General features: G+C 53.6%; 2 protein-coding genes across 13 annotated transcripts in view; both read left to right on the top strand.

Moving 5' to 3' along the window:
• Traf3 (TNF receptor associated factor 3) overlaps nucleotides 1-9,968 on the top strand; it is a 100,778-nt gene extending 90,810 nt beyond the window's left edge. For all 12 annotated transcript variants that reach the window (XM_027416632.2, XM_027416631.2, XM_027416630.2 and 9 more), the window contains 2 exons: nucleotides 3,146-3,320; nucleotides 4,087-9,968. In XM_027416632.2, the coding sequence (XP_027272433.1) occupies nucleotides 3,146-3,320; nucleotides 4,087-4,658 (747 nt within the window). In that variant the 3' untranslated portion in view covers nucleotides 4,659-9,968. The remainder of the gene's footprint in view (nucleotides 1-3,145; nucleotides 3,321-4,086) is intronic.
• Nucleotides 9,969-14,295: 4,327 nt separating this feature from the next.
• On the top strand, nucleotides 14,296-19,196 carry LOC113835833 (protein amnionless-like). Its single transcript, XM_035445913.1, has 11 exons — nucleotides 14,296-14,338; nucleotides 14,807-14,925; nucleotides 14,998-15,042; nucleotides 17,305-17,392; nucleotides 17,509-17,726; nucleotides 17,813-17,950; nucleotides 18,039-18,147; nucleotides 18,248-18,330; nucleotides 18,416-18,618; nucleotides 18,654-18,987; nucleotides 19,071-19,196. Exons 1-11 carry the CDS (start codon nucleotides 14,296-14,298, stop codon nucleotides 19,173-19,175), a joined length of 1,485 nt encoding a protein of 494 aa, XP_035301804.1. The 3' UTR covers nucleotides 19,176-19,196.
• The last annotated feature ends 8,029 nt before the right edge of the window (nucleotides 19,197-27,225 follow it).

The following is a 27,225-nucleotide window of genomic DNA, read 5'->3' as shown; positions in this document are numbered from 1 at the left end:
GATCTCTGTGAGTTTGAGGTCTACAAAGCAAGTTCTAAGACAGTCAAGGCTACACAGAGAAACCCTGTCTCAAGAAAAAGTATCCTGGATGGAGAGTCCAAGGCTAGCCTGGGCAATTTAGTGATATCCTTTCTCAAAATAAAACTAAAAAGGACTGAATGCATAGCTAAGTGGTAGTGTGCTTGCCTAGCATGCCTAAGGCCCTGGGTTTCGTCTGCAACACTTCAAGGGATTTTAAGTGACAGACAGAGTGTATGCCAGTGAAGTGGCTCAGTGGAGAAAGCTGCTTGAGTTCAGTCCTAAAACCCTTGATAGAAAGAGAGAATTGACTCCATGTGTGTAGTGTGTGTGGTGGCACACGAACACACACATGGAAAGAAAAAGACAGGTTATGCACCACATGTCTGTAGTCCCAGGTGCCTGAGAGGCTCAGGAGGGAGGGTCTCTTGAGTCTGAACAGCAGCATCTGTGTTCCATGACTCAGAAGAGGAAAACAAGCTGCTGAGTAATAAATTTAGCTGCACATGCTGCTGCCAGTTGCTAAATCCATGCAGTAGGGCTCAGGTGAGTGTCCACAGGCCTCATTCTTCCACAGTCCATATGGAGCACCACAATGCTCCCACTGAACAAGGTTGTATGGCCAGGGCCTGAAGGTGACAAGGGATAGCAAAGGACATTTACTTCAGCCCTGAAGTTCAGTTGCATGCAGCTGGTCATCTGAGTCTCTAAGAGCAGGCCTGGAGTTGGGATTGTTTACTGTGTGTGCAGACTGCTGCTTCCCAGCTCCCGAGCTTGCAATTAAATCTACACCTGCAACCTGCCCTTGGAGTGTCCATTTGTAGAAACACTGCAGTAGCTGAGAGTTCACCAAGGCACTTCAGGAATTAAGTTCTTTGTTATTCACAGAGAAGGCTTGACACAGACCTGTATTCTGCTTTAAGCTGTATTGGTTCTGCAAGTGAAAGGTCTGTCTGAAAAATAGCACACTCCCTTGCTGGGGTGCAACTCCTAAGTTGTTTGAGTGAGCCCATTTGTGTGGAGCATGTGTGTATACACAAAATACATGCCCCTGTCTCTGCATTGTTTACCAGGTGCTGAGGCAATGCCCTGTACTATTTGGGAGAGCTTCATGGCCAGTGGTCTTGTCTCCTATGCCTGTCATAGTTGTTAGGGAGAAACAACTCAGGGCTATGGAGCTTAAAGTGACTAAGTGGCTTGCATTAGACCATGTTGCTAATCAGGGCTTCCTCCCTGATCCTCTGAGGAACCAAGCACCATCACTCTGACCATGGTCAGGCTTTCCCCTTTTATCAATACCCATAGTAGCTTAATTTAGGAGGTGATTCATTCAAAGAACACCATGGCTGTGGATGTGCATTAATGCCAATACAATTGACCCCCAGAAAACCGTTCTTATGGAGCCAAATATTCCTCTGATTATACATTCTTGTTTAAAATAGACATAGGTCTGGAAAGATGGCTCAGCTATTAAAGGCTGGGCTCACAGCCAAAATAAAATAAAGAGACGTTGACATAGCAGGCTTTTATCACCTGTGCTGTGGGGAGGGGGGTTCTTTATGAGTTCATGTATGTAGGTGTGTGTGCCTAGAGGGTAGAAGAAGGGCCAGGTGTCCTGGGCTTCTGCTTTCTACTTTATTCCTTTGAGGTAGAGTCTCACTAAATTGGAGTTAGGGTGGTGGCCGAAAAGCCACAGTGCACCTCCTGTGTGTCCTTCCTTAGAGCCGGGGTTCCAGGTACACACAGCCATCGCTTGCTTTTTACATGGGTGTTAGAGTTTGAATTTGTGTGCTCATGTTTGCACAGCAAGTATTCTTACCTGTTGGCCCTCCTCGTCCTTCTTAAATGTCAGCAGGGAGACTCGCATCAGCCTTTCTCTCTGGTGAGAGAATCCAGACCTGCCTCGTTTGTTCTTTCCTGGTTGGTCACAGCCAACAAAGGTGCCGATACCCAGAATTTCAAATATAGACTTGCAAAAGAAGAAGTGAAGATGGTAGGCTGTCCCTGGGGCTGTCCCCAGAGCACCCTGTGTGACCAGTGGCTCCAGAGATACTCCACTACCTTTGGAGCTCATGTAGACTCTTTGCAAGAATGGAAACTCCATCACAGGGAGAGACAGGTTGGAGCACGAAGCTCTCCCTGTTTCCGTCACCCGAACATAGACAGCCCTTAAACACCCAACTGGAGCATGAGTCTGTTACCCTCACAAGTGGAGTGGTATGTTTCTATAGAAAGCTTTTCCGAGGCACTTAAATTAAGACGGTGCAAAATTGGCAGGCCCTGTGTCAGGACAGTGACTCTGCTTGCATAATGTCCTGGTTCCCCTGAGTGCAGAACCTACTCTCATGGGCCAGTGCCCTTAGCTCTTCCTAGGCCTGAGGACCCACAGCAAGCCTTCTCTGGCCACCAATGCTCAGGATCTCTTGTAGAGGCAAGATAGAGGGAGCTCTCTGCCTTGGCAGTTCTAGGGACCCCTGTCCATCTGTTCTGAGCCAGGCAGCTGGGCAGGCAGACAGCACCATCATCTGACTGTGATTGTGACTCCATCACCCTGAACTCTGTTCCCTTTGACTGGCAGACACCAGGGGTCTTGGGCCTTAAGAATCCTCTATTAGTCAGACGAGGCTTTGACCTCAGTCCCTTCTCTGTTCCTGTGGCCACCTGTGGTGCCAGAGGTTCATGTGGGTACAAGGTAAGAGGTTTATGTCAGTCTAGTGGGATATTTGTTAAGGATGACAGGCAGGGAACATCTGTGAGTGAGGTCAGGGTCACAGCCAGGGTTCTGAAAGGAAAGCTGGTGGCATTTACATGGTGCCTGGATGCAGGAATGTGACAGACAAGCAGTTTAGCCTAAGATGGGGAGGCTTGTGTAGGAACTATGTGCACACCTGTGGTTTGGGGTATTGTCCCCTTTCACCTCATCCAGCCCTGCCCTTCTCCTGGTGACTTAACAGAAACGCTGCTGGCTGATGTGGTGGCACATTATCCAGGCACTGTGTTCTGCAGGCTGGTGGGTGCCAGCCACTGGGTGAGCAGGAGTTGACAGCTCCACCTGGCATTGGGGGTGACAGTACAGTGTGCCCAGAGTTCTAACTGGTTTTCATCCTTAACCCCTTTGGTCTGGAAGCGAGTAATAGACAGCCAAGCAGAGAAACTGAAAGAACTTGACAAGGAGATCCGTCCCTTCCGGCAGAACTGGGAGGAAGCAGACAGTATGAAGAGCAGTGTGGAGTCCCTCCAGAACCGTGTGACTGAGCTGGAAAGTGTGGACAAAAGTGCTGGGCAGGCAGCTCGTAACACAGGTGAGGGCATTGGGTCTGAGGCAGCTGCTCCCACTCTCCATGGACCACTGCCTAAGGAGGCGGTGTATTAGCACAGCATGTGCAGGCTCACAACAGCCCTCTGAGGCACAGGTGGTGCATGCTGAGAGTCCTCCAGCAGAGACTTAGTTTTCACTTAGATGTGCCCCTCCACGTGAGCTCCAGCGTGGCAGGGTACAAAGCCCTCCCTTAGAGAGAGAGGCTGGATTATAGGATATCAAGGCCTATTGGTCAGGATGCCGCTGACACACTCTGAGGGCCCAGAGACAGGAGCACACCGGGCAGGGGAGGTGGGCAGCCTATTGCCCAAGTGTCTCTGACATGGTGAGCAGATGCGTGCCCGTAGCTTTGAGTCTGAATAAGCTCGGTGATGATTCACATGGAAGGATTAGAAGTAGGGGTAGATTATTGTGCTGCATGGCTTGGATTAAGCAGATGGAGGGCGTGTGGTTAGACTAGAATAGGAGACAGCTTAGACTCTGAGCCTAGTGTCCCTGTGGGTGCCAGGGCCATAAGACAGGAGCGTGAGCAGGTAGGCAGCCAGGCTCTGACAGCTGTGGCCTGACAGTTGGAGGGGAGGGAATGGGAGGAAGATACAATGCAGGTGCCCCCACCTTGTTCACCCTGCTCATGTCTGCCCTCCTCGGTCACGGGGACATCTGTGGGTTGCTGCTGCAGACACTGTCGCGTGTGTGCTTCTCTGATGCGTATATGACTTGTTTGCCAAATGTCTTCTTGCCTGTGGCAGGCTTGCTGGAGTCCCAGCTGAGCCGGCATGACCAGATGCTGAGTGTTCATGACATCCGCTTGGCTGACATGGACCTGCGGTTCCAGGTCCTTGAGACCGCCAGCTACAATGGTGTGCTGATCTGGAAGATCCGTGATTATAAGCGCCGGAAGCAGGAAGCCGTCATGGGGAAGACCCTGTCTCTCTACAGCCAGCCTTTCTACACGGGCTATTTTGGCTATAAGATGTGTGCCAGGGTCTACCTGAACGGGGACGGAATGGGAAAAGGGACACACCTCTCGCTGTTTTTTGTCATTATGCGTGGAGAATATGATGCTTTGTTGCCATGGCCATTCAAGCAGAAAGTGACACTCATGCTGATGGATCAGGGGTCCTCTCGGCGTCATCTGGGAGATGCATTCAAGCCTGATCCCAACAGCAGCAGCTTCAAGAAACCCACTGGAGAGATGAATATCGCTTCTGGCTGCCCGGTCTTTGTCGCCCAAACTGTTCTAGAGAATGGGACGTATATTAAAGATGATACAATTTTTATTAAAGTCATAGTGGATACTTCGGATCTGCCTGACCCCTGACAAGTAACTGGGGAGGTGGATTCAGCAGAAGGTAACTCCTCTGGGGCTGAAGCCGTCTGTCTTCACGAAGATCCTCGACCTCAGAGAGGACCGTGTGGGACAGGGCAAGCAGCCAGAGGAGGAGGGTGCGTGGCTGGCAGGAGGAGCCACACGTGAAAACAGACCCCAGCGGATTTCCCAATAGACTAGCCACACTCACTCTGAAGAATTATTTATCCTTCAACAAGATAAATATTGCTGTCAGAGAAGGTTTTCATTTTCATTTTTAAAGATCTAGTTAATTAAGGTGGAAACATATATGCTAAAAAGAAACATGATTTTTCTTCCTTAACTTGAACACCAAAAAGAAAACACGTGGAGGTAGCTGGACATGTCAGCATGTTAATTTAAAAGGAGAACTTATGAAATAGTAATACAATTCTGATATATTCATCCTAAAATTCAAGAGTGCAATCTTGTTTCAAATATAGTATATTGTCTATTTTTAAGGCCTCATCTGGTCTCTGTTTTAATAATTTGTTTGTCAGAAGGCCCTGAGTAGACAAAGTCTCTAAATTCAGAAGTCATTTTTAATTTAAAGTTCTACAAATAATTGTTACTGCAAACATTTTGTTTTAAAACGTTGATAGACTGATATTTCTTGGAAGAAAATGTAAAATATCAAACACTGGTTATCACTTGTGATAGGAAAGAGAGTATTCAAACTGTTGTTATTTCTCGTTAGAAATGTAACGCTTTGATACCTGTCGTAGTTAGTGACACTACTTCACAATGACTGTGAGAGGGACAGTGCTCATGGATGCTGTGCATCATTTCAGACAAGTAAAATTGTTCTCACCCTAAAATAGGGCATTAGTTGAACTTTGGAGTTCTAAACAAAGTCCTGTAGGCTTTTAAAATTCTGCCCCATGTTTAGACAAGCTCTCTCTGTTGCTGACAGCACCAGCCATGGTCTCCAGTGTCCAGTGTACCGGGATGGGCGGGTGACCTGTGCTGCGGGAGGCCCCAGCAAGCGTTTCTCATACTGTCATACTGCTGCGTTCGGCTAATGATTTCCGAAAGCAACGTCTGTGCTCAGAGATGGTGGCATACGGTACATGTGCCTTAGATGTGACATGCTGCTTCTTGTCCCTGGGTTTTTGTTCACCATGACTCTAGAAAGTGATAGATTAACCAGATGTCTCTCTCTCCACCACCAGATCTTTGTCTCTGCCAGGGCCCTCAGACAATTCCGAACCTGCCTGGGGAAGCCAGGCCTCCGTTGGCAACTTCCGAAGGCTCTGCTGCTAACTCCCACTCTAGACCCCCAAGAGCAGCCCATTCCCACCCACCCCAGGGGAAGGAGGTGTGAGCAGAAGCCACGCCCTTCCAGGTCTCCACAAGGGCCCTGAAAACCCCATTCCCCATAGCGTGAAGGAGAAACCCCTTACCCTAAGCATTCCCAAGACCAGACCACTGGTCTGGGGGCCTGCCCAGGCTGGCCAACAGTGGCCCTGGCCTCCCTGTAGAAGGGTGGTCAGCTGATGCCCCAGCCTGTCCTGCCCAGATGGCACTCTCGGCTCACCGTTTACTCTCTCGATGGTCTAACTGTGACAGAAGCCTGGAGCCCTGCCCCGTGCCCCTTTTGCTATGCACCACACTTCATGGTGCTCTCACACTGATGGGTGCTACACGCGACGGGTGCTTCTTAGGCAAAACCAATGTGTGCGAACCACCACATCTGTGCCACTCGCCCAAAAGGCGCGCCCACAATTGGCCAGCTGGGCCCGCGCTTCAGACTGCCTGCCTCTGGGCTCTCCCCTTGGTTGCGCGGGGACAGCTGGGTTGGTGCCCGGTGGCCCACCTTGTCTCTGGTGCTGCCATCTGTCCTGGGTGTGCCTTTGTCCCAGTGCCTGCTGGAAGTGCCCCCCTCCTGCACCCCTGCCCCGTGTTTCCATGCACCATCTCCTGGCCTCCAGCACTTGCCCTGCCCTTCCATGGCTGAAGCTTTGGTTCTTCACCTGCTGCCCCTTCAGTTCTCCACTCTGCTGGGACCGCTTTGGGGTAAGTCAGTGGAAAGATTGCAGAGCCCACGTCCTTTAAGAGGTGCCCTCTGCTTCCTCCAGGCCTGTCCCCCAGTGTTCTTCCCCAGAGGCCTGGAGTTGGGAAGACCACCTGGCAATCCTTAGCTGGCCTCAGGTAGCTTTTCCATGGCCAGGTGTCAGCAACAGGGACACCCCTGCAGCACTTGAAGAAGTCGGTACAGTGCCAGTGGGTAGAGGCCGGCAACGTCAGGGGCTGATAAAAAGCTTGCCCGTCTTTAGGGTTAGAATCTGGTGTAAGGGTGACCCTGAGGTGTCCTCAGGCATTCCCGCCCTGGGAGTGAGACTTCTACAAGACTCCCCACGTGATAAGCGCCCTCCTGGCCTTCCCCTGGGTGCCTGCAGGAAGTGAGTAAAGTAAGTAACTGTTGTCCCCTGGGATGAGGGCCCAGCATGTCACAGCTTTCTGTTCTGTAGAGTGTCTCTTGCATTTCTTGGTAACAGTAGAGTAGTGCCCGCTCTCTCAGTGTGTGAAGGACGTGCCCAGACACGTCTCCTGGGAGGTGTGGAGCACGCCATATCCTACCTGGGTGTGCCTCGCTCCACCCCATCTCAGCATTCCTTGGTGCCCCTTTGGTGCTCACCACCTGGGCCAGTTTTGGGCTGTGGTCTCAGCCTAGTTGAGGCCCTGTTGCCGGTCTGGCAGCCAGCCCTCACCATCTCACAGGGTCCTGGCCACACAAAACACAGGGTGGTCATGTGGTGTGTGTACCTGGCTGTGCAAAAGTGTCAATTGCTCATCCTTTAAAGGGTCATTTGTTCCATGGCCTCCATGAGGAAATTGGACACAACTCCTGCTTGCCTGACACAGTTTCCTGTGCCAGCTCAAAACTGCCCCTGGGAAGATGCAAGCCACTAAGTGGCAATGTGTCTTGAGGCCTGACCCATGGTTTTTGTGAGTAGCTGAAAGCCTGTGTCAGTAACAACCCAGGACAAGACTGGGAGTGAGCGCCTTCCACCTTCATTGGTCAGGGAAAGGAAGGTAGCCTGAAGGGCCCTGGCTGGGCCTCCCTTACTTCTTGGGGACAGACAGACCCAACCGAAGCTGTGTAGCATGCCAAGCTGTGGGTAAGACAGAGCAGTGGATGAGATTGCAGATGGGTGCGTGTGATGGGCTCATTGAGGAGAGAGCAGTGCCCACACCCCAGCCCACCCAGCTACCAGTTTCTCTAGGACCCATTCTCAGCATTAGAAGAAGCAAAGGGCTGTTGAGAGGTCCTGTACCGCAGCCCACATCTGTCTCCCCTTCTTGGAGTAGCCTGTGCACAGATGGACAGTGTCCCTAAGACAGCACAGCAGTCAGCTGAGGGAGGTGAGTGCTTACAGCCACCGCCCTGCCTGCCTCTTTTCTTTCTCTGTTCTTTCTCCATTTCCTCCCAGGACTGGGACTCCCAGGAGCTGTGGCATGACACACTGTGGCTTTGCCCCCTGGGCAGCCTCCAGTGGGGCTTTCAGACCTATCGCCACCAGTTCCCCTTTTAATTGGCTTTGTCTGACTCTCTGTGGTCAGCCTCATGAGGACCTGGAGGTCAGACACAGTCCCTCGAGGGGTAGCTAGCCACCTTCCCAAGTCTCCTTAGTCTGCCCCAGAGTCCCACCTGGAGTTGGGACCACATGCCTGGTACCTTGGGCTGGACATTAATGATGACACTGTAACTGAACATTATATGGTTAGCAGTCACCCATGGCAGGCCTGACAAGTGATGGGCTGCACCCAGCAAAGGGGAGGATGTCTGGGCATGCCAAGTAACAGGGTCCTGAGTGGACTACTCCTGCAAGCCCAAGAGGAAACCAGGGGGACCGCTGGTGCCAACAGCACGGCCCTTGCCTCCTCCTTCCCTGCTCACTGCCAAGCATGGCAGGGACTGCACTTTGTACCTGGCCAAGACATTTCCCACCTGACAGCTGACAGGATGGGTCAGTCCCTACCCTCCTATACATCCCTCTGCTTGGGACCATCAGTGAATGGAGAAGGGCTTGGTGGAGCTTAGGGTACTATTTTTTTCTCTTTTCTCTTTTTTTTTTTTTTTTTTAAACTTTCAATCCCACACTTTCCTGACTAGCTGCAGGAGAGCTAGTGTGAGTTCCAGGCATGCCATTGTGTCTGAGTGTGTGAGACAAATGAGGGTCTGCCCCCAAATCTTCTCAGACTAAGATCATGGTTCTGTCTTCTGTTTGCAAATCCATAGCAGCTCATTTCTCCAAGCTAGAATGTGTCCACGGGGTCTGGGTCTGGTGAGGTGATAGTTGGCAAGTGACCCAGCCATCATTACCCGTCTCACCCCAGCTGGTATTGGTTGCCATGAGCACTGTGGCATCAGGGAGCCAGGTCAGTGGGGACAGTAAGAAGAGGCCAGCAGCCTGTCCCAAAGGCCTGGACATATCCCAGCCTGTTGTCCATTTGGAGGGTTCCCTGGGCACCATTGCTAGGCAGGTGGGCACCACACCAAGGCAGCCGTATGGCTAAGCAGGCCCAAGCAGCCAAGTAGAGTGTGCGATTCATTTCCCCGCCACACCATGTCTGGAGTCTTTCATGTGAGTTCACTGTGGAGAGGAGGTGACAAGTACAGGGTCACTGTGCCACTCCGTAGTCAGTAACTGGTCTACACCCTTAGTCCCCTTAAGTAAGATAACCTTCAAAGGCAAATAAATGACCTAATTGGGAAACACAAAAGCCGGCCTTCCTCCCGAGGATTTCCCCAAGAATCTGTAGGCGCTGACTGAGGAAGTGGGGGTCAATGCAGCCTGTTGTGGGGTTGCGTTCTTTTCTCTGAGGGCACGCCTCTTGTGTTCAGCTCTGTTACCCAAAAACAAAGACCAAAGAAGGCCAATCTCTCATTGGACTGTATTTTTAATCTGCCTGTTTTGACACTTGCCGTCTGTAGTAACCGCTCGCTGTGAGGCCCCATCTTGACAGTCCAAGTGATTGTGACCAGTGATTAGCGTCCTGTGTTCTTCCGCTCTTCTAAGAAACCGAGACAGTGTGAGTTATTGCTCAGCAATAATCCTGTCAGTAGGAGTTAGCAACATGTCTCATTTCCCGATAGCATTACGATGTTTCGTATTCTGTTTATGTTATGTGTGGTTTCATTTGGTATTTATTTGTGTTTTGAGGTCTTGCGATGTTTCTGTTCTGCTGCTAATAATAAAGTTTGTAAGACTGTAGAATGCAAAATTTTGCAATGCTAAGTGTCTATTAGAGGAAAATAAAGCTGATTTAAGAGTCCTGCTTTCTTATTGCAGTCTGTCTCTGCTGGACTTTGGGTTGGGCCTCCTCCAGGTGTTCTCACAAGTGGCTGAATGACAGCTGCCTGGGTACACTCTAGCTAGAAGGGGCCACCCTTCCTTCCACGCTGCCACCATCCTGAGATACTCAAAGGTTTTGAGCAAGGCCTGCTTACTCATGCCTGGTCCAGTGCTCTCTGTCCTGTGGGGGATTGCTGCCTAAAGCCATTGATCACTCGACACCAGCTCTGCAGGATGCTGCCCCAGTATCTAGAACCACAAATGGAAACCATTGGGCACTGGGAAGTCTGGTGTTCCCCCTCTTTTAGAAATAGACAGTAGAGTGATAATAATCAATTCACCGCATTTTTAAAACTGCTGAAGAAGCCACTTTGACTAGCCTACTCAAACCCTGCCACAGTGCATTCTCCTGTAAGCACTTCAGGGCCACCTGCAGCAGAACCCTAAGCACAACCTGATGGCCTGTGGCTGAAGATGAGAGGAAGATGCCATGGACAGTGGAACCTAGGGAACTCCTGGGAGCTGGCAGTGCTTGGGGGCTGCGGGCAGGGATGTCGGGGGGGGGGGGGGTGGGGGGGTGGAGTAGGGACACCTGGAGCATGCACACACATCTGTCCCCAAGTTCCCACATAGGATGAACCCTCTGGTGGCTTCGGACTGCTGGACCCTATACCTGCACCCTACGGTGCTTCAGTTCACAGGGTGCCTAGCACTGCAGCCCCCTGGGCTGGAGCATACCAGGGTCACTGAGCTCAGAAGGCTCCCCATGTGTGCCTCTAGTTATGGAACTTGGGGACCTGACACTGAGCTGCCCCACCCTCCCTTCACGCCTCTGTAGGGTCTTGAGGGCAGCCCTGTGACCACACTGTGGGTGGCCAGGTCACAGGACCTGCTATGGGGCTGCTCAGTGGGATACCACAAACCAAACTGCTCCTAGCCAAGCAGCCTTTGTCACTGGAGGCACCCTGCCCAAGGGGGGACAAAGGGTGTCCAAGCCTGGAGTCGGCAAGCCTGGCCCCCAGCTGTGGCTTCCCCTGACCCAGAGACCTATGACCTTCCAGTCTCAATGCAAAGGAAGGTGACAGCTGGCCACGTGAGGGGAAGGAAGGACAAAGGCTGCTGGCTCCTTATCCTGAGAGGCCAGTGACTTAATGGCATTTCTCACAACAGGACTCTTGGAAGCTCTCTGCCTACCCACTGGCCTCCCACTACCCACAGATAGAGAAGGCAGCCACCACCAAGTGCTAGCTGTGCCCTGCCTCCAAAGAACCTGTCCCACACCCCAACAGGAAGAGGAAACAGGCTTCCAGCTTTTAAGTTGGAAGAATGAGCCAGAGGTTGAGAGAGTGGGCAGCTGCTCCCAGCATTTGAACTAGCTCCAACCCATCCAATTCCCATTCTCCGCCTCCCCAAAGCTGTGCCGCACCCAGCCCAGCAACAGTGTGCCTGCCCACTCCTAGCTCTCTTCACCTCCTAGCCTCCCATGCCCCTGCCTCAGTACCTTAATAGGCTCTTTATTTCTACAGACATCCTTGTCCATCTGTCCCTTGCTTGCCCCTCACTGCAGCACCACAGGGCTGTCATTCAAGATCCCCACTACCCTGGGGTAGGTGGGCCATGTACAGTGGCCAAGCACAAAACCAACCAGATACAGCATTCATTGAACAATTTGAATGAACCAATGGGAAGCCTCGTGGTGACAGTATCAGCGGCCCAGTGAGAGAGGTGGCTTCCTTGGCATGTGAAGGTTGACTGTGTACAGATAGCCTGTCTGATACAGGATGGCAGTCAAACCCAAAGAGCAACTGCCAGTCCCCTGGCTCTGCCCTCACCTGGAGTAGCCATGCTATGAGTGCTCCAAGTTACTCTTCAGGGTTCTGTATTTCTCCCACTTCCTGTGAAGGTCCTGACCAATTCACAAGTGTGTGTCTACATGTGCCTGAGGGTCAGGGGTTGTGTCTGCAATGGAGGGTACACCTCACGCTGGTCCCAGCCACTCCCCCGGCCCTGTGACTGCCACTGTGACCCATCCTTCCTGTTGCTGTGTTCCAGTGCTGCCTCTTACAGGAAGCCTCTTGGCCCCGGCACTTTCACTACCCTTCCCATGTGGCCACCACGTGACTCTGAGCACCCTCCTGGCCACTAGAGCATGTGTCCCATGGGTCAGACTGGCTCAGCAGTGAGAGCCAGAGCCCAATCTGTCACAGTGCTTCCTCTCCAGTGAGAAACAGAACAGAATGTGACCCCAAGAATTTTCTTTGTGCATGGCCTAGCTGGGGGCTGTGGTGATGTATTGTTTATGATCTAGTAAAGCTTGCCTGAAGGTCAGAATGCAAAGCTGGCCAGGCAGTGGTGGTCACACCCTTAATCCCAGCAGCCACACTAGTTAGCCATAGAAGCTGGGCAGTGGTGGTGCCCGCTTTTAATCCCAGCGCTAGAGAGGTATGTAAGATAGGAGCTCAGGGTCTCGTTGGGGCATTCAGTCTCTGTAGTCCCCGTGAGGACAGGATCGCCACAGCCTGTGCTAGTGACTGGCTGTTTTGCTTCTTTGATCTTCAGCTTGAGCCCCAATATCTGTCCCTGGGTTTTTATTATTTGTGCTTCAGGAGGCCAAGAGCAAGCCACTCTCCATAGTTACCCCTGCCAAGCCAGCCAGGAGAGCTGATGCCCCCTTTGAAGGCAACTGTACCAGATAACAGAGCTGGTTCCCTGGCCAGTTTGGGCTCAACCTGGGTGTGAAAATGAGTGCCCCCTAGTGGATGAAGTGTTTTCTTTTTGGAAAAGCCAAAGTGGAGGGTAAGCTGAGCTCTGCAGATGAGTGGATGTCTCCAGGGAGGAGGCTAGCCCCCCCTCCTCCAATCTGCCTCCCATCACCCCACACCCTCCACCGCTCACAGGTGTCCTATCACCCAGGCATCTGCCAGTCCAACACCCCTGCTGTGGCAAAACAACAAAGGCAGCCTCAGGAAAGAAACGTGTGTGGGGGCTCTCGGAGGGCATGGCTGGGAAGGCGTGGTGGCCTGAGGCAGCTGGCCATACTGCCACACTGTCGTGATCTTCTCAGGAAGCAGAGATGAACCCTGCCACTCAGCCTGTTTCCGACTTTGTGTGGAGTCTGTCTGCACCCCAGCCCATGGGATTGTGCTGTCCATATCTGGCCCAGGTCTTGCCTGCTTCAACTCTGGATACCTTCACAGACACACCTAGAGGCGTTTCCATGGCGACCAGTTAGGCTGACAATGAAAGTTAGCCGTCACACCCTGCTCACTCACATTCCTTTGGGGATACTTGCTGTGCTCGCTCATCCATTTTGCCCCACTGGGACATGTGACTGGGCAGGGCTGGATCACAAGGGACAACTCCCAAGTTACATGTGTACCGCTGGGCCTGGAGAAACTTCCCAGTAGCCTCCTGTTGCCCCATCTGCCCATTCTCCATCCTCCTGTCAGTGTCCCCCAAGCGACCTACCTCATTCCCCATTAAAGCCCACACCTCTCCCTCTCCTCGGCTACCACAGCCAGCCTTCCGTCAATCAGCGTGTGCCTACAACATCTTCACCCTCAGCAACGCCACCCCACCCCTCCCTCATCTATCTGCCAGCTGCCACCCATCACACTTCCCTCACAGCCCACTCTCCTCTACCCACCATCCCCACGCAACCCGTTCTGTCTGTCTGTCCATCACTCGCCACGGTGCCACCACCCACTGTCCCCCTCAGTCAGCCACCGTCATCACCCATTGCTCCCAGGCGTTTAACACCCAGCACCGGGAGCCGCTGTCTACCCCGGCACCCCTGGCACTCCACCACCATTGGGTGACGTCATTGATCATCCCCCATCCGTGGTCCCCCCTACCCACCCGCCTTCACCGTCCGTCCATCGGGCACCTCACACTCTGCGCTACGCCCGCTCTTCAGAACCACCACACATGTGCGCTTTGGCAGCCTCCCTCCCTCCCTCTGCAGCAAACTCAATCCCTTCCTCTCCAGCCTCCGGCAAACTCAATCCCTGCAGACCGCGTATCAGGCCCGGAGTTGCAGCCCCAGGGTTGTTGGCCACCTCCAGGCCATGTCCCAGGGAAAGTCGGGCCAACGCCCTCCTCCTGGGCACCCAGGGCCCTGGGTCCTAAAGGGCGGAAGCTAAGGTCGCTGAGAAGATTCCTCCAAGGGGCCTCAGGGGACAGCTGGGCGGGTCCGGCGGTAAATGTGTAACATCTGGGCGCCCCCTGCCCCTCACCCCGCCCGGTCACTTAGGGCCGCAGAGCAAAGTCCGCCACCTGCGACGTGAGAGCCTCGCGGCGGCGGCGGCGACATGAACGCTCTGGGCCAGGCCCTGCTGTGGCTGCAGCTCTGCGGTAGGCCGGGCTCTGAGGCCCCAGGCGGGTGGCCGAGGCGCAGGGGTGGCCGTCCCAGGAGGGGCTGGGAGAGGGAGGCGGCGTTCGCAGCCTGCCTCGATGTCCCCGTCCTCCTCCGGCGTGGGCTGTGGGGCCCCCAATGCCCAGGATGCGGATGGAGAAACCGCAGCCCTGTCCCTGGCGACCCCCGAGCCCCTCGGGCTCCTCTGTGCGGTGCGCGTAGCGAGCCCCGAAACCCTGGGTGACCCGGGGCGACGACGTCCCGTGGGGGGCACGTCTGCGCGGGCTCTGCAGATGGGCGAGGAGTGCGCCGGAGAAGGCGGTGCACTGGGCTCTCGTGGGCTGGGGCCTGCGCTGAGAGCAGCGCCCGGGCCAGGGCCACCTCGGGGACCGGATCTGCCCCGGGGCCGTGGGCCCCGCTGCGGCGCTTCCCCGGGGGACGCAGACGCTCGGCCTGCCTTTCTCCAGCGCTGGCTCGGGCCGCCTACAAGCTCTGGCTCCCCAACACCTACTTCGACACTGCCTCCAACTGGAACCAGAACCGGACCCCGTGCGCCGGAGACGCGCTCCAGTTCCCGGCGGACAAGGTGCCTTGGTGGGGCGGGGGGGCACCGGGGTGGGTTGGGTGGGGTGGGGGCTGACGCCACCTCTCGCTGCAGATGGTGTCGGTCCTGGTGCGAGACACTTACGCCATCTCGGACATGGTAAGGCTCGGGGCTGTGGCCACGGGGTCCATGGGTCCCAGGGTCGCCCCTCCCCAGGCCTCTGTGCGTCGCCACTGGAGCCGCTGGGTCTGAGAGCACATGGGGTCCCTCCCTCCCCCTAGTCTGCTGTGCAAGGAGGGCTCTGGGGAGCCGCCTGGCCTTCCCTGTCCTGGAGGCCACGTTAGCAACCTGCCTGCAAAACGCAGTGGCCCAGAAGCCAGCCGGGAGGGTTAGAAGCAAGAGGCACAGACTAAGTCTCCAGTGCTCCAAAGGCTGATTGATGGCCTCGGCAATCCCAGCTTCGTCCCCGTGGCTGGAGCTAAGACTGGGGGTTTTGTTTCTGTTTGTTCCGTGGTGGTGGCGGTGTTTTTTGTTTTTTAAAGTTTTTTCCCCTTGTGTACGGGTGTTTTGTCTGCATGTCTGTGCACCACAAGTATGTAGAGTGTACACAGGCCAGAAGAAGGCAGCGTTCACTTGAAGATGGAATTACAGATATTTGTGAACCACCATGTGGGTGCTGGGATTCAACCCCGGTCCTCAGGAAAAACGGCCAGTGCTCTTTTGTTTGTTTGTTTGTTTTTTGAGACAGGGTTTCTCTGTGGCTTTGGAGGCTGTCCTGGAACAAGCTCTTGTAGATCAGGCTGGCATAGAACTCACAGAGATCCATCTGCCTCTGCCTCCCGAGTGCTCGGATTAAAGGCGTGCGCCACCAACGCCCGGCTTAGTTGTTGTTTCTTCTAATATGAAAAATGGCAGTCATTCCTCCTGCTTACAGACCTACATATTTCTTTTTCTTTCCTTATTGACCATGCTCAATATGGAATTAGGATCCCTTGTCATGTTGTCTTGTTAATGACAAAGCATGTTACATTTCTCTGCTGGGTGCCGTGCTGGCTCTAAGTTTGGAGGACATAAGCTTTAGGATATTGTAAAAATTCTATTGCTAAAGCCAACAGCCTTTTCAAAAACTGAGTAGGTTGTTGAACTTTTCAGTGTCATTTTCTAATGGGTTGAGATGCAAGTTCCACCTTCCGTTTCAATTCTTCAAAAAAAAGACTCCTACTCCTGGCAACAGGTGCATGCAGCACCCGTGCCGGCCAGAAGAGGGCGCCAGATAACTGACGGTTGGGAGCCACCTTGTGGGAGCTGGAAACTGAGCCTGGCTTCTAGTGTCCTTAACCACCGAGCCATCTCTCCAGCCCACCATTGTCTATTTATATCCTGTGCGATCTGTTCTTCCTTTCTGATGCTAGAATATTGTTTGAACTTAAACATACTGAACATGTGTGCACGTGCATTGGATTCTGCTTGCTGGCACGTGAGCAGAAGCTTCCCGTCTTCTTGTTTCATGGTTCTGCCTCTGCCTCCCCCAGCCGCCAAATATGAATTTGATATTTAGCCACCTCCTGGCACTGGGCACCCTCAGCCGGGCCAGTCCTGCTGTTTATTTCTTCTGCTAATGCTTGCCTTCTAGCTGGGGTGACCTCCACATTTCCTCCCGTTTCCTGTGATGCTAGGGACAGGGCCCTGGGCTTCACAATGCGCCCCAGGCCAGCCCTGCTCTTTAAGAAAACGCATTCCATTCACTTACAATATAACCTGTCTGTCCCCAGATGTCCCCAGATGTGGGTGGAGTCCTTTGCTTCCAGGGCGTAGCTGGCCTGGGACCGCATTTCCCCCCTCTGGTGTGGGCTTTGGGGCAGGTCTGGAGCTCTGGGAAGGCTTCAAGTGGGGACAAGAGCCCGGGCTGTGGGTGATGCCTGAAAACCTGATGACCCTGCAAGGAGCAGCTCCCACAGGCCCCTCCCTGTCCCCTCAGACTCTGGGAGAAGGATGGAGGGATGGGGGTGCTGATGCTCGGGGGACCCGGAAATGGTATGTTCCCTTCTCCACAGCGTATTCCGGATTTGAGTGGTGAGGGAACCTTGCCACGAGGTGCAGGCTCTAACGTCTCCTGCCTTCGCCCACCCCTCTCCCTACGCTGAAGTCCCTTCCCGGGGGCGTACAGACGTTTTAAAGTTTGGCCTCCAGGACCTGGAAGACATTGTCTTATCCTTTCTCCAGAGTGAAGGGTGCTGGCAAATGTCACCTCCTGCTCCCTGGGTTCCCAGGGTCTCAGCTGTGCCCAGCCTCTTGGCATCAGACTCTGCCACCTAGGCCTGTGTGACCCTCTAATGCTTGGGTTCCCTGGTGCCCCGGAGGTTTTAATTGGGCGCAGTGGTGCCCGGGCCACGCACCTCCTCAGCCCACGCCTTCCCGCAGCTCCTGCCCCTGGACGGGGAGCTCGTCCTGGCGCCGGGAGCGGCATTCAGCGCCGCAGAAGTCGGCTCGGACCCGGCTTGTGGCTCCGGTGAGGAAGGAGAGGGGGCGGGGCTCGGGGCGGGGCTGGAGTGGGCGTGGCTGTCGAGGGCGGGGCGCGGGGCTCAGTGCGCGGCGTGGACCGGTGCTGGTTTCGGGTTTCCGTAGGCGACCCGTTGCTCTTCCGAAATCCCGACCGCTTCTCCTGGCTCGACCCGCGCCTGTGGAGCTCGGCGGCCCAGGACGACGGCCTCTTCTCGGTGGACGCGGAGCGCGTGCCATGCGGCTACGACGACGTGCTCTTCCCGCGCGACGCGTCGTTCCGCGTGGCGCTCGGCCCGGACCCCGCGGCGGTGCGCGTCCGCAGCGTCTCGGCCGTGGGCCAGGTGAGCAGGCGCGGGAGGGAGGGCTCGGGTCCCGCCCGGGGCGCGCGCTCAGACCCCGTCCCCGTCCCCGCCGCCGCCACCCGCAGACGTTCACGCGCGACGAGGACCTGGCCGCCTTCCTGGCGTCCCGCGAGGGCCGCCTGCGCTTCCACGGGCCGGGCGCGCTGGGCGTGGGCTCCCAGGCCTGCACCGACGCGTCGGGCTGCGTCTGCGGCTCCCCCGAGGTGAGCGGGGTGACGGGAGGGGGTGGGGGGCCCGGGACAGGCGCGGTGGCCGCGGCGCTTTCCCGCGCTCACCGCTGTCCCCTCGCAGACTCTGCCGTGGATCTGCGCGTCTCTGCTGCAGCCCCTGGGCGGCCGCTGTCCCCAGGCCCCCTGCCGCGACCCCGTTCTGCCGCAAGGACACTGCTGCCACCTCTGCGGTGAGCGCCCGGTCCCCTACAGCGCGCCCCCCGCCCCCCGCGGGCTCCCCTCTCGTGCTGCGTCCCCGGCGCTGACCCGGTCCCCTCACCCTCACCGCAGGAGCCATCGTGTCGCTGACCCACGACGCCACATTTAACCTGGAGCGGTACCGAGCGCGCCTGCTGGACCTCTTCCTGAAGCAGGTAACGAGGCCGCGCTTGTCCCCGGCTCCGCTGTCGCCGCCCCCAGCCCGCAGGCAGACCCCGAACCAACCCGAACCCTCCCCAGCCCCAGCACCAGGGCCTGCGGGCGGCCGTGTCCAAGGTGCTGCGCGAGGCCCGCGCCGAGATCCAGGTGGTGCTGGCGGAGACCCCGCCCGGGAGCGGCGCCGCGGGACGGCTGGGCCACGTGCTCCTGCAGGACGCGCTGGCACAAGGTGACCTCCTCCGTCCTTCTCGCCCTCGCTGCTCCGGCTCGGCTGCCCCGGAGCCGCCGCTGAGCCCCCACCCCCACCCCCCCCTTGCAGGCACGCGCTCGCATCCTGTCGGCCTGACCGCGCGATCGAGCGGCGCGCACGGAGCGCTGCTGGGTCAGGAAGGACGCCCTGGCTGCGGCGTGTGGCCCTCTTGTTCTCTGCACTGCTGACCCTGCTGCTGCTGCTGCCACCGCAGCGGAGCTCAGTTACGCCGCCCCCTCCGAGGCGCTCCCGGGCTCCCGCCCGGGGTGCGCTCCCCAGGGCTTCACCGCCGCCCGCACCCCGCAGATGGCGAAGGCATGCAGAGGCTGAGGCCGCCGCGTCGGCAGGGCTGCCGCTGGGTTTCCGAAACCCCCTTTTCGACGTGATGGTCTTCAAGCAGCAGGTGAGACCCTGGGAAGACGCTTTGGGAACCTTCCCAGGGGCTGCTAGCCGGCACCGTGAGCCCCTGACCCTGTAACCCCGCAGCCACAGCCCTCGGTGGAGCACCTCGGCTCGGACCAGAAGGCGGACGTTGACACCAGCTTCAGCTACTTCGTTAACCCACTCTTCGCCGGGGAGGCAGAGGCCTGACCTTCTCCTGGGAGAGTATAAACCTGCGGACGGCTGACCCCCTTTAAGACCACGACTTCTCTCCTGACAGCAAGGACGGACAGGCCCACCTTGTCCAATAAAGGGGTTTTTGTTTTTTTAAGCGGGTAGTCATACTTCCAACCTCAGACCTGTCCCGCCAGTGCTCTTACCAGCAAAGTCGTGGTGTTTGCTTTGAGTCTCTCTCTGATTTAGCCTCCAGGATTAGCTGGGCTTTAGGTAAGACCCCTGAACCCAGCAACTTCAATTAACGGTCACTGATGCTGGGACGGAGCTGTTGCAGTTGTGAGCCTGGTCAGGTTTGGTCTCATGTCAGAGGGAAGCAATTGGTGACCTTTAAATGGTTCGGTCTCACTGCCTTCTCTTCTGTGTCTGTTGCTCTTTGTAGTCACACAGAGGGCAGGAAGCGGTTGCCTCCTTTAGCTTACAGGGTGCTGGGCATGGCGGAGCATGCCTACAATCCCAGCACTGACGATGGAGGCAGGAGGATAAGAGGGTTCGAGGACAGCCTGGGCAACACTGCACAACTGTCTCAATAAACAAAAACAAAGGAAACAAGCAAAGAGGGCGAGTGGAGAGGCTGAGGAGAGGGCTCAGTGGGTTAAATACTTGCCTTGCAAGTGGGGGATCTGAGATTGATCCCCAGTGCATTTGACTCCCTTAAACACAACACAAGCAGTGCACACATATGTACAGACACATAAAAAAGCAGTGCACAGACCGGGCGTTGGTGGTGCACGCCTTTAATCCCAGCACTCGGGAGGTAGAGGCAGGTGGATCTCTGTGAGTTCGAGACCAGCCTGGTCTACAAGAGCTAGTTCCAGGACAGCCTCCAAAGCCACAGAGAAACCCTGTCTCAAAAAAAAAAAAAAAAAAAAAAAAGCAGTGCACACATATGTACAGACACATAAAAATCCGTCTTTAGGCCCGGCGGGGTGGCGCACGCCTTTAATCCCAGCGCTAAGGGAGAGGCAGATGGAGCTCTGAGAATTCGAGGCCAGCCTGGTCTATATAGTGAGTTCTAGGTCAGTCAGGGCTTACTAGAGAGACCATGTCTCAAAACACAAAAGAATTTAGTTTCATCAAATTTGGGTTGATTATGTAAATAGAGCAACCCCCCCCCCCACACACATTCTAGTTCCACCCTGGGGGTAGGGGAGGCAAATCTCCCCAGCTCTTGGGACACTGGGGAAGCAGGATTTAGGAGACAGGGTTTTATCCACTCACTGAAGCAAGGACTCCAAGAACAGGACTTGTGTATTGTTTTAAAATGTGCTGTCCTGTCACAAACAGCAGGTTTCTGTTCAGTTCTGCATAGAACAATGTTTTCACTAAAAGGGAGATTTAATTTTAGGGGACAAGGTTAGAGGGATAAAAATGAACAAACCTTGTTCACAGAAGTTGTTCTCAAATTGCTGTCACCTCTAGGGAGCCTAAGGTTCCCTGAACTGGCACTCAGGGCAGAGTGAGCCCCAGCACTATAAAAAATTTAGTTTTGCATGGTGTCGCATGACTTTATCCCAGCACTCGGGAGGAGCTAGTTCCAGGACTGGCTCCAAAGCCACAGAGAAACCCTGTAAAAAAGAAAAAGAAAAAAGAAAAAAATTAGTTTAGAAGAAAAAAATCATTAAAAACAACGACAAAAAAAAAAAGAAGCCTGGCACAGAAGTACAGAACTCTAATCCCAGCACACAGCAGGCTAAGGCAGGAGGATTGCCAATTTGAGGCAAGTAAAGGCTACATAGTAAGAACATGTCTTAAAAATGGAACAGGGTGGGGGCTGGAAGGATGGCTCAGAGGTTAAGAGCACTGGCTGCTCTTCCAGAGGTCCTGAGTTCAATTCCCAGCAACCACATGGTGGCTCACAACCATCCGTTATGAAATCTGGTGCCCTCTTGTGGTGTGCAGATAGACATGGAAGCAGAATGTTATATACATAATAAATAAATAAGTAAAATCTTAAAAAAAAAATGTAACAGGGCTGGAGACACACTAGCCAGTTAAGGTAACTACTGCTTTTGCAGGGGACCAGGATTGGGTTTTCAGGCACCACATGGTGGTTCACAACCATCTCTAATTCTAGTTCCAAGGGATCTGATGCTCTCTTCTGGCCCCGAGAGCACCTGCTCACATGTGGTGCACATTTAGACAAACATATAAATAAAAATCTTAACATCTCAATGGTGTTTTATACAAAGAGAACAAAGGTCCCATCAGTGTTCTGTCTGGGTTCAGGTAATTACTACCTGTGGTATTGAGCTTGCTCAACTGTATGGGCCCAGCAGCTCTGAACTCTGAATTGCATGTGCACACAACTTTTTATTTTTTATTTTTGGTTTTTCGAGACAGGGTTTCTCTGTGTAGCTTTGGAGCCTATCCTGGCACTGGCTCTGGAGACCAGGCTGGCCTCGAACTCACAGAGGTCCACCTGCCTCTGCCTCTGCCTCCCGAGTGCTGGGATTAAAGTACTTTTTTTTTTTAAGGCATGTCTGTCACTAAATCTAGAGCTCACTGATGGGCTACACTAGCTTATCTTCCCACTTTGCCTCCCAGTGCTGGGCATACATTACCACATCTGTGGCATATATATATATATATATATATATATATATATATATATATTGTTTTTATTGTGTGTGGGTGTGTGTGTGGGTGACCATGGAAGTCAGAGGACATAGACTGTATTCCTTGGGACTGGGTTATAGGCAGTTGGGAGCAGCCATTTGGGTTCTGGGGACCAAACACAGGTCTCTGCAAGAACAGGTATTCAGCCTGTTGAGCCGGCTCTCCAGCTGCCGCTCTGCACTGTAGCTTTTTATGCGGGTTCTCATGAGAGGGCCAACCTCAGGTTCTTTCATGCTTCAATGGCAAATCCAGTCAGAGTTCGGGATTTTGTTGTTTTCTCTGAGATTCAGCCCTGGCTGGCCTGGAACTTGCTATGTAGAGGAAACCAGCCTCAAACACACAGAGCTCATCCTGCCTCTGCCGTTTTGGAATTAACCGTGTGTCCTAACCACGTTTAGCCTGACATTTTTATTTTTGTTTATTTGTTCTTAACCAAATGATTTCTTTTTGAGTTTATGTGAGTGTGTGAATGCTTGCATGGCCTTTAGAAGAGGGCGTCTGAACTTGCAGAGTTACAGTTACATCCCGCATGGGTCCAGGGAACCGAGCTCTGTTCCTCTGCAAGATCAGCAAGTGTTCTTGACCCTAAGCCATTGCTCCAACTCCTTCTTCATTCAGAAACTGGTACTGACTGCTTTTGAAGGTTCCAGAACCTGATAGAACAGCCACGGTTAGAATTTTTGAATTTAGTCACTGAGGAGGCATCACGTGAGGACAGTTTGGCAGTTTCATCAGTAACATCTATGTGACTTAAAGACCGCTTGAAGTTGGGGTTGGGATTTAACTCAGTGGTAGAGAGCTTGCCTCGCAAGCACAAGGCCCTGAGTTCGGTCCTCAGCTCTGGAAACAACAACAAAAAGACCTCTTGAATTCTTTTGGTGGCACTTCCAGTTGATCCAGCAACCACATCCAGCAGCGGCCAGTTGCTGAAGATGCACAAAGCGTAGGGTGGGGATGTCTCCTGGGCCCAAATGTAAAATCAGAGTCTAAAAGACTTAATTACCGCTGGGCGGTGGTGGCGCACGCCTTTGATCCCAGCACTCGGGAGGCAGAGGCAGATGGATCTCTGTGAGTTCGAGACCAGCCTGGTCTACAAGAGCTAGTTCCAGGACAGCTCCAAAGCCACAGAGAAACCCTGTCTCAAAAAACAAAACAAAACAAAAAGACTTAATTACTGAGACCCTCTGAAAATGAGCTGAATTCAAAAGCTTTATGCAAAGGGAAGGTTTTAAAAGCAGCACTTAAATATAAAGCTGGGGGCTGAAGAGATGGCTCAGCAGTTAAGCGCACACTGACTGCTCTAACAGAGGACCTGGGTTCAATTCCCAGCACCCATATGGCAGCTCACACTGTAACTCTAGTTCTAGGAGACCCAACACTCTCACACAGACAGACATGCAGGCAAAGCACCAATGCACATTAAATAAATAAATAAATAAATAAAAATAAAGTTGGAAGTGCTCCACACAGATGGGGCCAGTCTGGAGCTGAAGTTTTCACTGAACAAATGACCTAGAAAAGTGTGTTGTGGCGGCCTTTGTGGGAGGCTGTGTTCTGAAGTCCCATGATGTTCTGAGCAGGTGTGCTATGTACACACACACACACACACACACACACACACACACACACAGGCCCTCCCCCTTCCTAACTCCTATTCTTACTCATTTTTATTGTGATTCTGGCTCCCAAGCAAGAATCCATCTTGCTTTTTACAACTGTTCTATGGCCATCACTAAGGCAAACCCCACCCTTCCCCAAGGGCGGTTCTGAAGTAGACACTTGTGGAATATTATTTTAACTAGGCAAAGATGTGTTACAATTGTTTATGCTACAGAATATGACTTTAAAGTAAAGGTGTGTTACTTCTGTTTATGCTGCATCTGTTTAACTATGTAAAGATGTGTTGCATCTGTTTCACCTGCCTGCCTGAGGAACCTGACTGTTCTAATAAAGAGCTGGTGCATGTCCGTAGTCCCATCTCCTTGGGAAGCTGAGACAGGAGGATTGCTTGAGTCCAGGAGTTCTGAGCTGTAGTGCAAATTGGGTGTCCCTAGTAAGTTCAGCATCTATATGATGAGCTCCTGGGAGTTGCCTAAGGAGGAGTGAACTGGCCCAGGGCGGAAACGGAGCAGGTCCAAACTCTCGTGCTGATCAGTAATGGGACTGCACCTGTGAACAGCCACTGCGCTCCAGCCCAAGCAACATAGCGAGACTGCAAAGCTGCTGAAGAAGAAAGAGACCCAGGTATCACTGGTAAGAGATACACAGGTTAATAGAAATGGGTTAATAAGTAAGAAACAGCTGGCAAATAAGACGCCTAAGCTATAGGCCAAACAGTTTATAATCAATAAGAGCCTCTGTGTGTTTATTTGGGACTAAATGTGGGACCAGGCAGGACAGAAACCTCTGTCCACAGCTAGGCAGGAAAAGGCTAGAAGAGAAGGAGAGAATGAGGAAAAAGGGGGGGGGATGCCTGGGGCCAGAAGTCAGGCAGCTGCCAGCCTGCCGGCCATAGAGACAGCAGGAAAGTAAGATACACAGAAAGAAAGAAACTATAAGGCCTGAGGCAAAATGTAGATAAAGAAAAGCAGATTAAAATAAGAGCTAAGATAAGGCCCAACATTTATAACTGATATTAAGTCTCTGTGCCATGATTTGGGAGCTGGTTGGTGGACTGAAAAAAAGAAAAATAAAAAAGCCTGCTACAGCCATTGGTGAGCCAGAGCTGGAGTGGTTATAGGCCAGCCACTGGGCAGGGCATAGCATGTGTGACACACAACGTCGCAGATTCCAGTGCTCCTGATTGGAATATGTGCAGTTTGAACAGTTAGCAACCATTTCTTCATGTTGTCAGACGCTTCTGAAGTGGCACTGTTCCCATCACAGCCTGGGCCCCCTAGGATTAGATTAGCTATGTGGGATTTCATGTAAATGAGATGTCTGTGGCATTCCGTGGCACTCCGTGGCACTGGCTCACCATTTACCATGCTGCCACTCTCCTTCTAAGATGACTAGTGTTGGGCTGGAGAGATAACTCAGAGGTGAAGAGCACTGATTGCGCTTCCAGAGGTCCTGAGTTCTATTCCCAGCAACCACATGGTGGCTCACAACCATCTATTATGAGATCTGGCGCCCTCTTCTGGTGTGCAGATATACATGGAAGCAGAATGTAGTATACATTAAAAAAAAAGATGACTAGTCTTTGGAAGAGTGGCTCACACTCGAGTGGTTTTCAGACCCGTCCAGCTTCTGGTCACTCTTTTCTCAGTCCTCAAGACTACTTTATGCAGATGTCAGGGATGGATCCCACCACCCCGCCAAGCTGTTCCTGTGTTCCTAGTGCTCTGCTCCTTCAGCCACCAGCGCCGAAGGACCCTCTGTGTCTGAAGCAGCCAGTGTCCCTACCTAAGCCCCTCTAGGTGCTAGGTACGCTGGAAGATTGCTCTGTGCTCCCCAGGAGGTTGTGGTTGATTTGAAATGGGAGGGGTCATGTGAAGCCCTCGGGTAAGACAATGCGGCTGATGTTCTAAAAACACATAGCTTCTTTGAGGCCCCAGGGAGACCCGGTCAGTCTGCAGGGCTGTGCTCGGCCCAGAGCTGCCTGTTGATCAAAGGCTGACGAGGCTCCAACCCTGCCCATCACTCAGCTTTGTTGGCTGCCAATAGGAGGAAAGGGATCCCGGGGGCCTATAAAATACCCAAGCAGGGGCCTCACCCAGCCTGAGCGGTGAAGCTGTTACTTTCTTCCGGGCTTGAACTTGGCCTTCTGTCTTTCCTGGATATTTAGGTCATTTTTGTTTGTTTTTGTTTTGTTCCAGTCAAGGAATGAGCTCGGAGATCCCCAAAATGACAACCAGTAACCCTGCTAGGTTTCTCAGGGCACTTATCCGGGATTTGAGGAGCAATGTACTCAATATTGTATATGAGACCATAGATCCTGCAGAAGGGCTTGGAGGTGGCCTCGACCATCAGGCACTGTGGGGCCCCTGTACCAAGACTGGCATGGTGAGAACCCCCAGTTAGCTCGCACTTCCACGGGGAGTAGGGAGAGTGGGTACTCAGGTTCTGAGGGAGCAAGGTACTGTGTCCTTCTCCAGCGGGAAGGCATTTTCACCCTAAGAACCAGGGTGGAAGCCACCATTCCTAAGCCAAGAGACAAGGTAAACCAAGGAACTGACACTTCCGGGGGGAGGGGCAGATGCCCCACACCTGGGCCAGGTTTCTGGGAAGGTCATGCCTGGGCTCCCTTACTTCCTCTCCCCACCTGGCTTGTGGGCCAGTGGGCTGGGACTAGCTAAGGGCAGGCACCTGGGAGGGAGACGGCTCAGCTTTCCCTGATGTTTCTTGAGCCAATCTAGCTTGCAGGGGGAGGTTTTCCGTTAGGAAGGGAAAATGTGATTCCAGGCTTGACTTGGGTTTGAGTTAGGGCATGCCACCGAAAGGCTACTCTGAGAGGCCTGGGAGGGAGATTCTTTGCCGGGGGCTGGCACAGCTCACAGACTTCGGCTCTGTGTCTGGAATTACATGGCTGCCACCAGGCTTGTCTTTACTCCTCCTCGGAGCTCTCCAGAGAGGTAAGAATGTTTGCTGTGAACTCTGAGGTGGGGCTGGGGTGGCAGGGACGGCTAGACTGGAGGGTGACAGATGTTACCTTGTAAATGCCTCTCAGACTGGTCCTTTCTGCAGCCCAGGCTGTGTGTGTCGTGTGTGTCGTGTGTGTGTGTGTGTGTGAGTGTGAATGTGTCTGTCTGTCTGTCTGTCTGTAAGTCTGTATGTCTGTCCGTCTGTGTCTGTGTCTGGTGTTCTGCTGGCCTTGCAGGGGACACTGGACTCTAGGGAAGAAAATGGCGTGAGCGCTGGCTGTGGCTGCAGGTGGGCTCGCAGTAGGTGGGCTTGCCTCAGCATGCTGGAGGCTCAGGTTCCATTCTGCAAGCCAGTCCACAGAGAAAATACTGGTCTCCAAAGGGGACAAAGGGAACTTTCCCAGCCCTGTGGCACTGGCTTTGGAGGCTTCTGTGACTTTGCAACAGTCAGGGCGGGGCGGGGGGGGGCGCGCTGAAGCCAGGGCCTGCTCGTTGTGCCCGTCATCCGCGCCGGTTCCGTCTAATTGAGAGGGAATATTCACCCCTCCGTGCTGCCTGCTTGGGCCCCTCTACATCCCCACTTAGTTTCTATTTTTCCGTTGCTATGACATGCACAGGCTAAGAAAAAGACTCTACAGTCTCTAGATTACAGGGTTAGGCGATAAATTATCAAACTTATCAAACTTACAGATCCTAAATTTGAAAATGACTGCGGGGGAGGGGTGGCCTCAGAGATTCTTGTGAACGGTGGTTAATTCATCAAGGTCAAGAATATTAAGGAGTCCTATAGGACAAATATTAGGAACAGCCGCCTCCTCCTTTCT

The sequence above is a fragment of the Cricetulus griseus genome, chromosome 5 (assembly GCF_003668045.3).
Source record: "Cricetulus griseus strain 17A/GY chromosome 5, alternate assembly CriGri-PICRH-1.0, whole genome shotgun sequence".
In the NCBI taxonomy this organism is placed as follows: domain Eukaryota; kingdom Metazoa; phylum Chordata; class Mammalia; order Rodentia; family Cricetidae; genus Cricetulus; species Cricetulus griseus.
The sequence above is the reverse complement of the archived record's forward strand: the minus strand, read 5'-3'. Positions and strand labels throughout refer to the sequence as shown.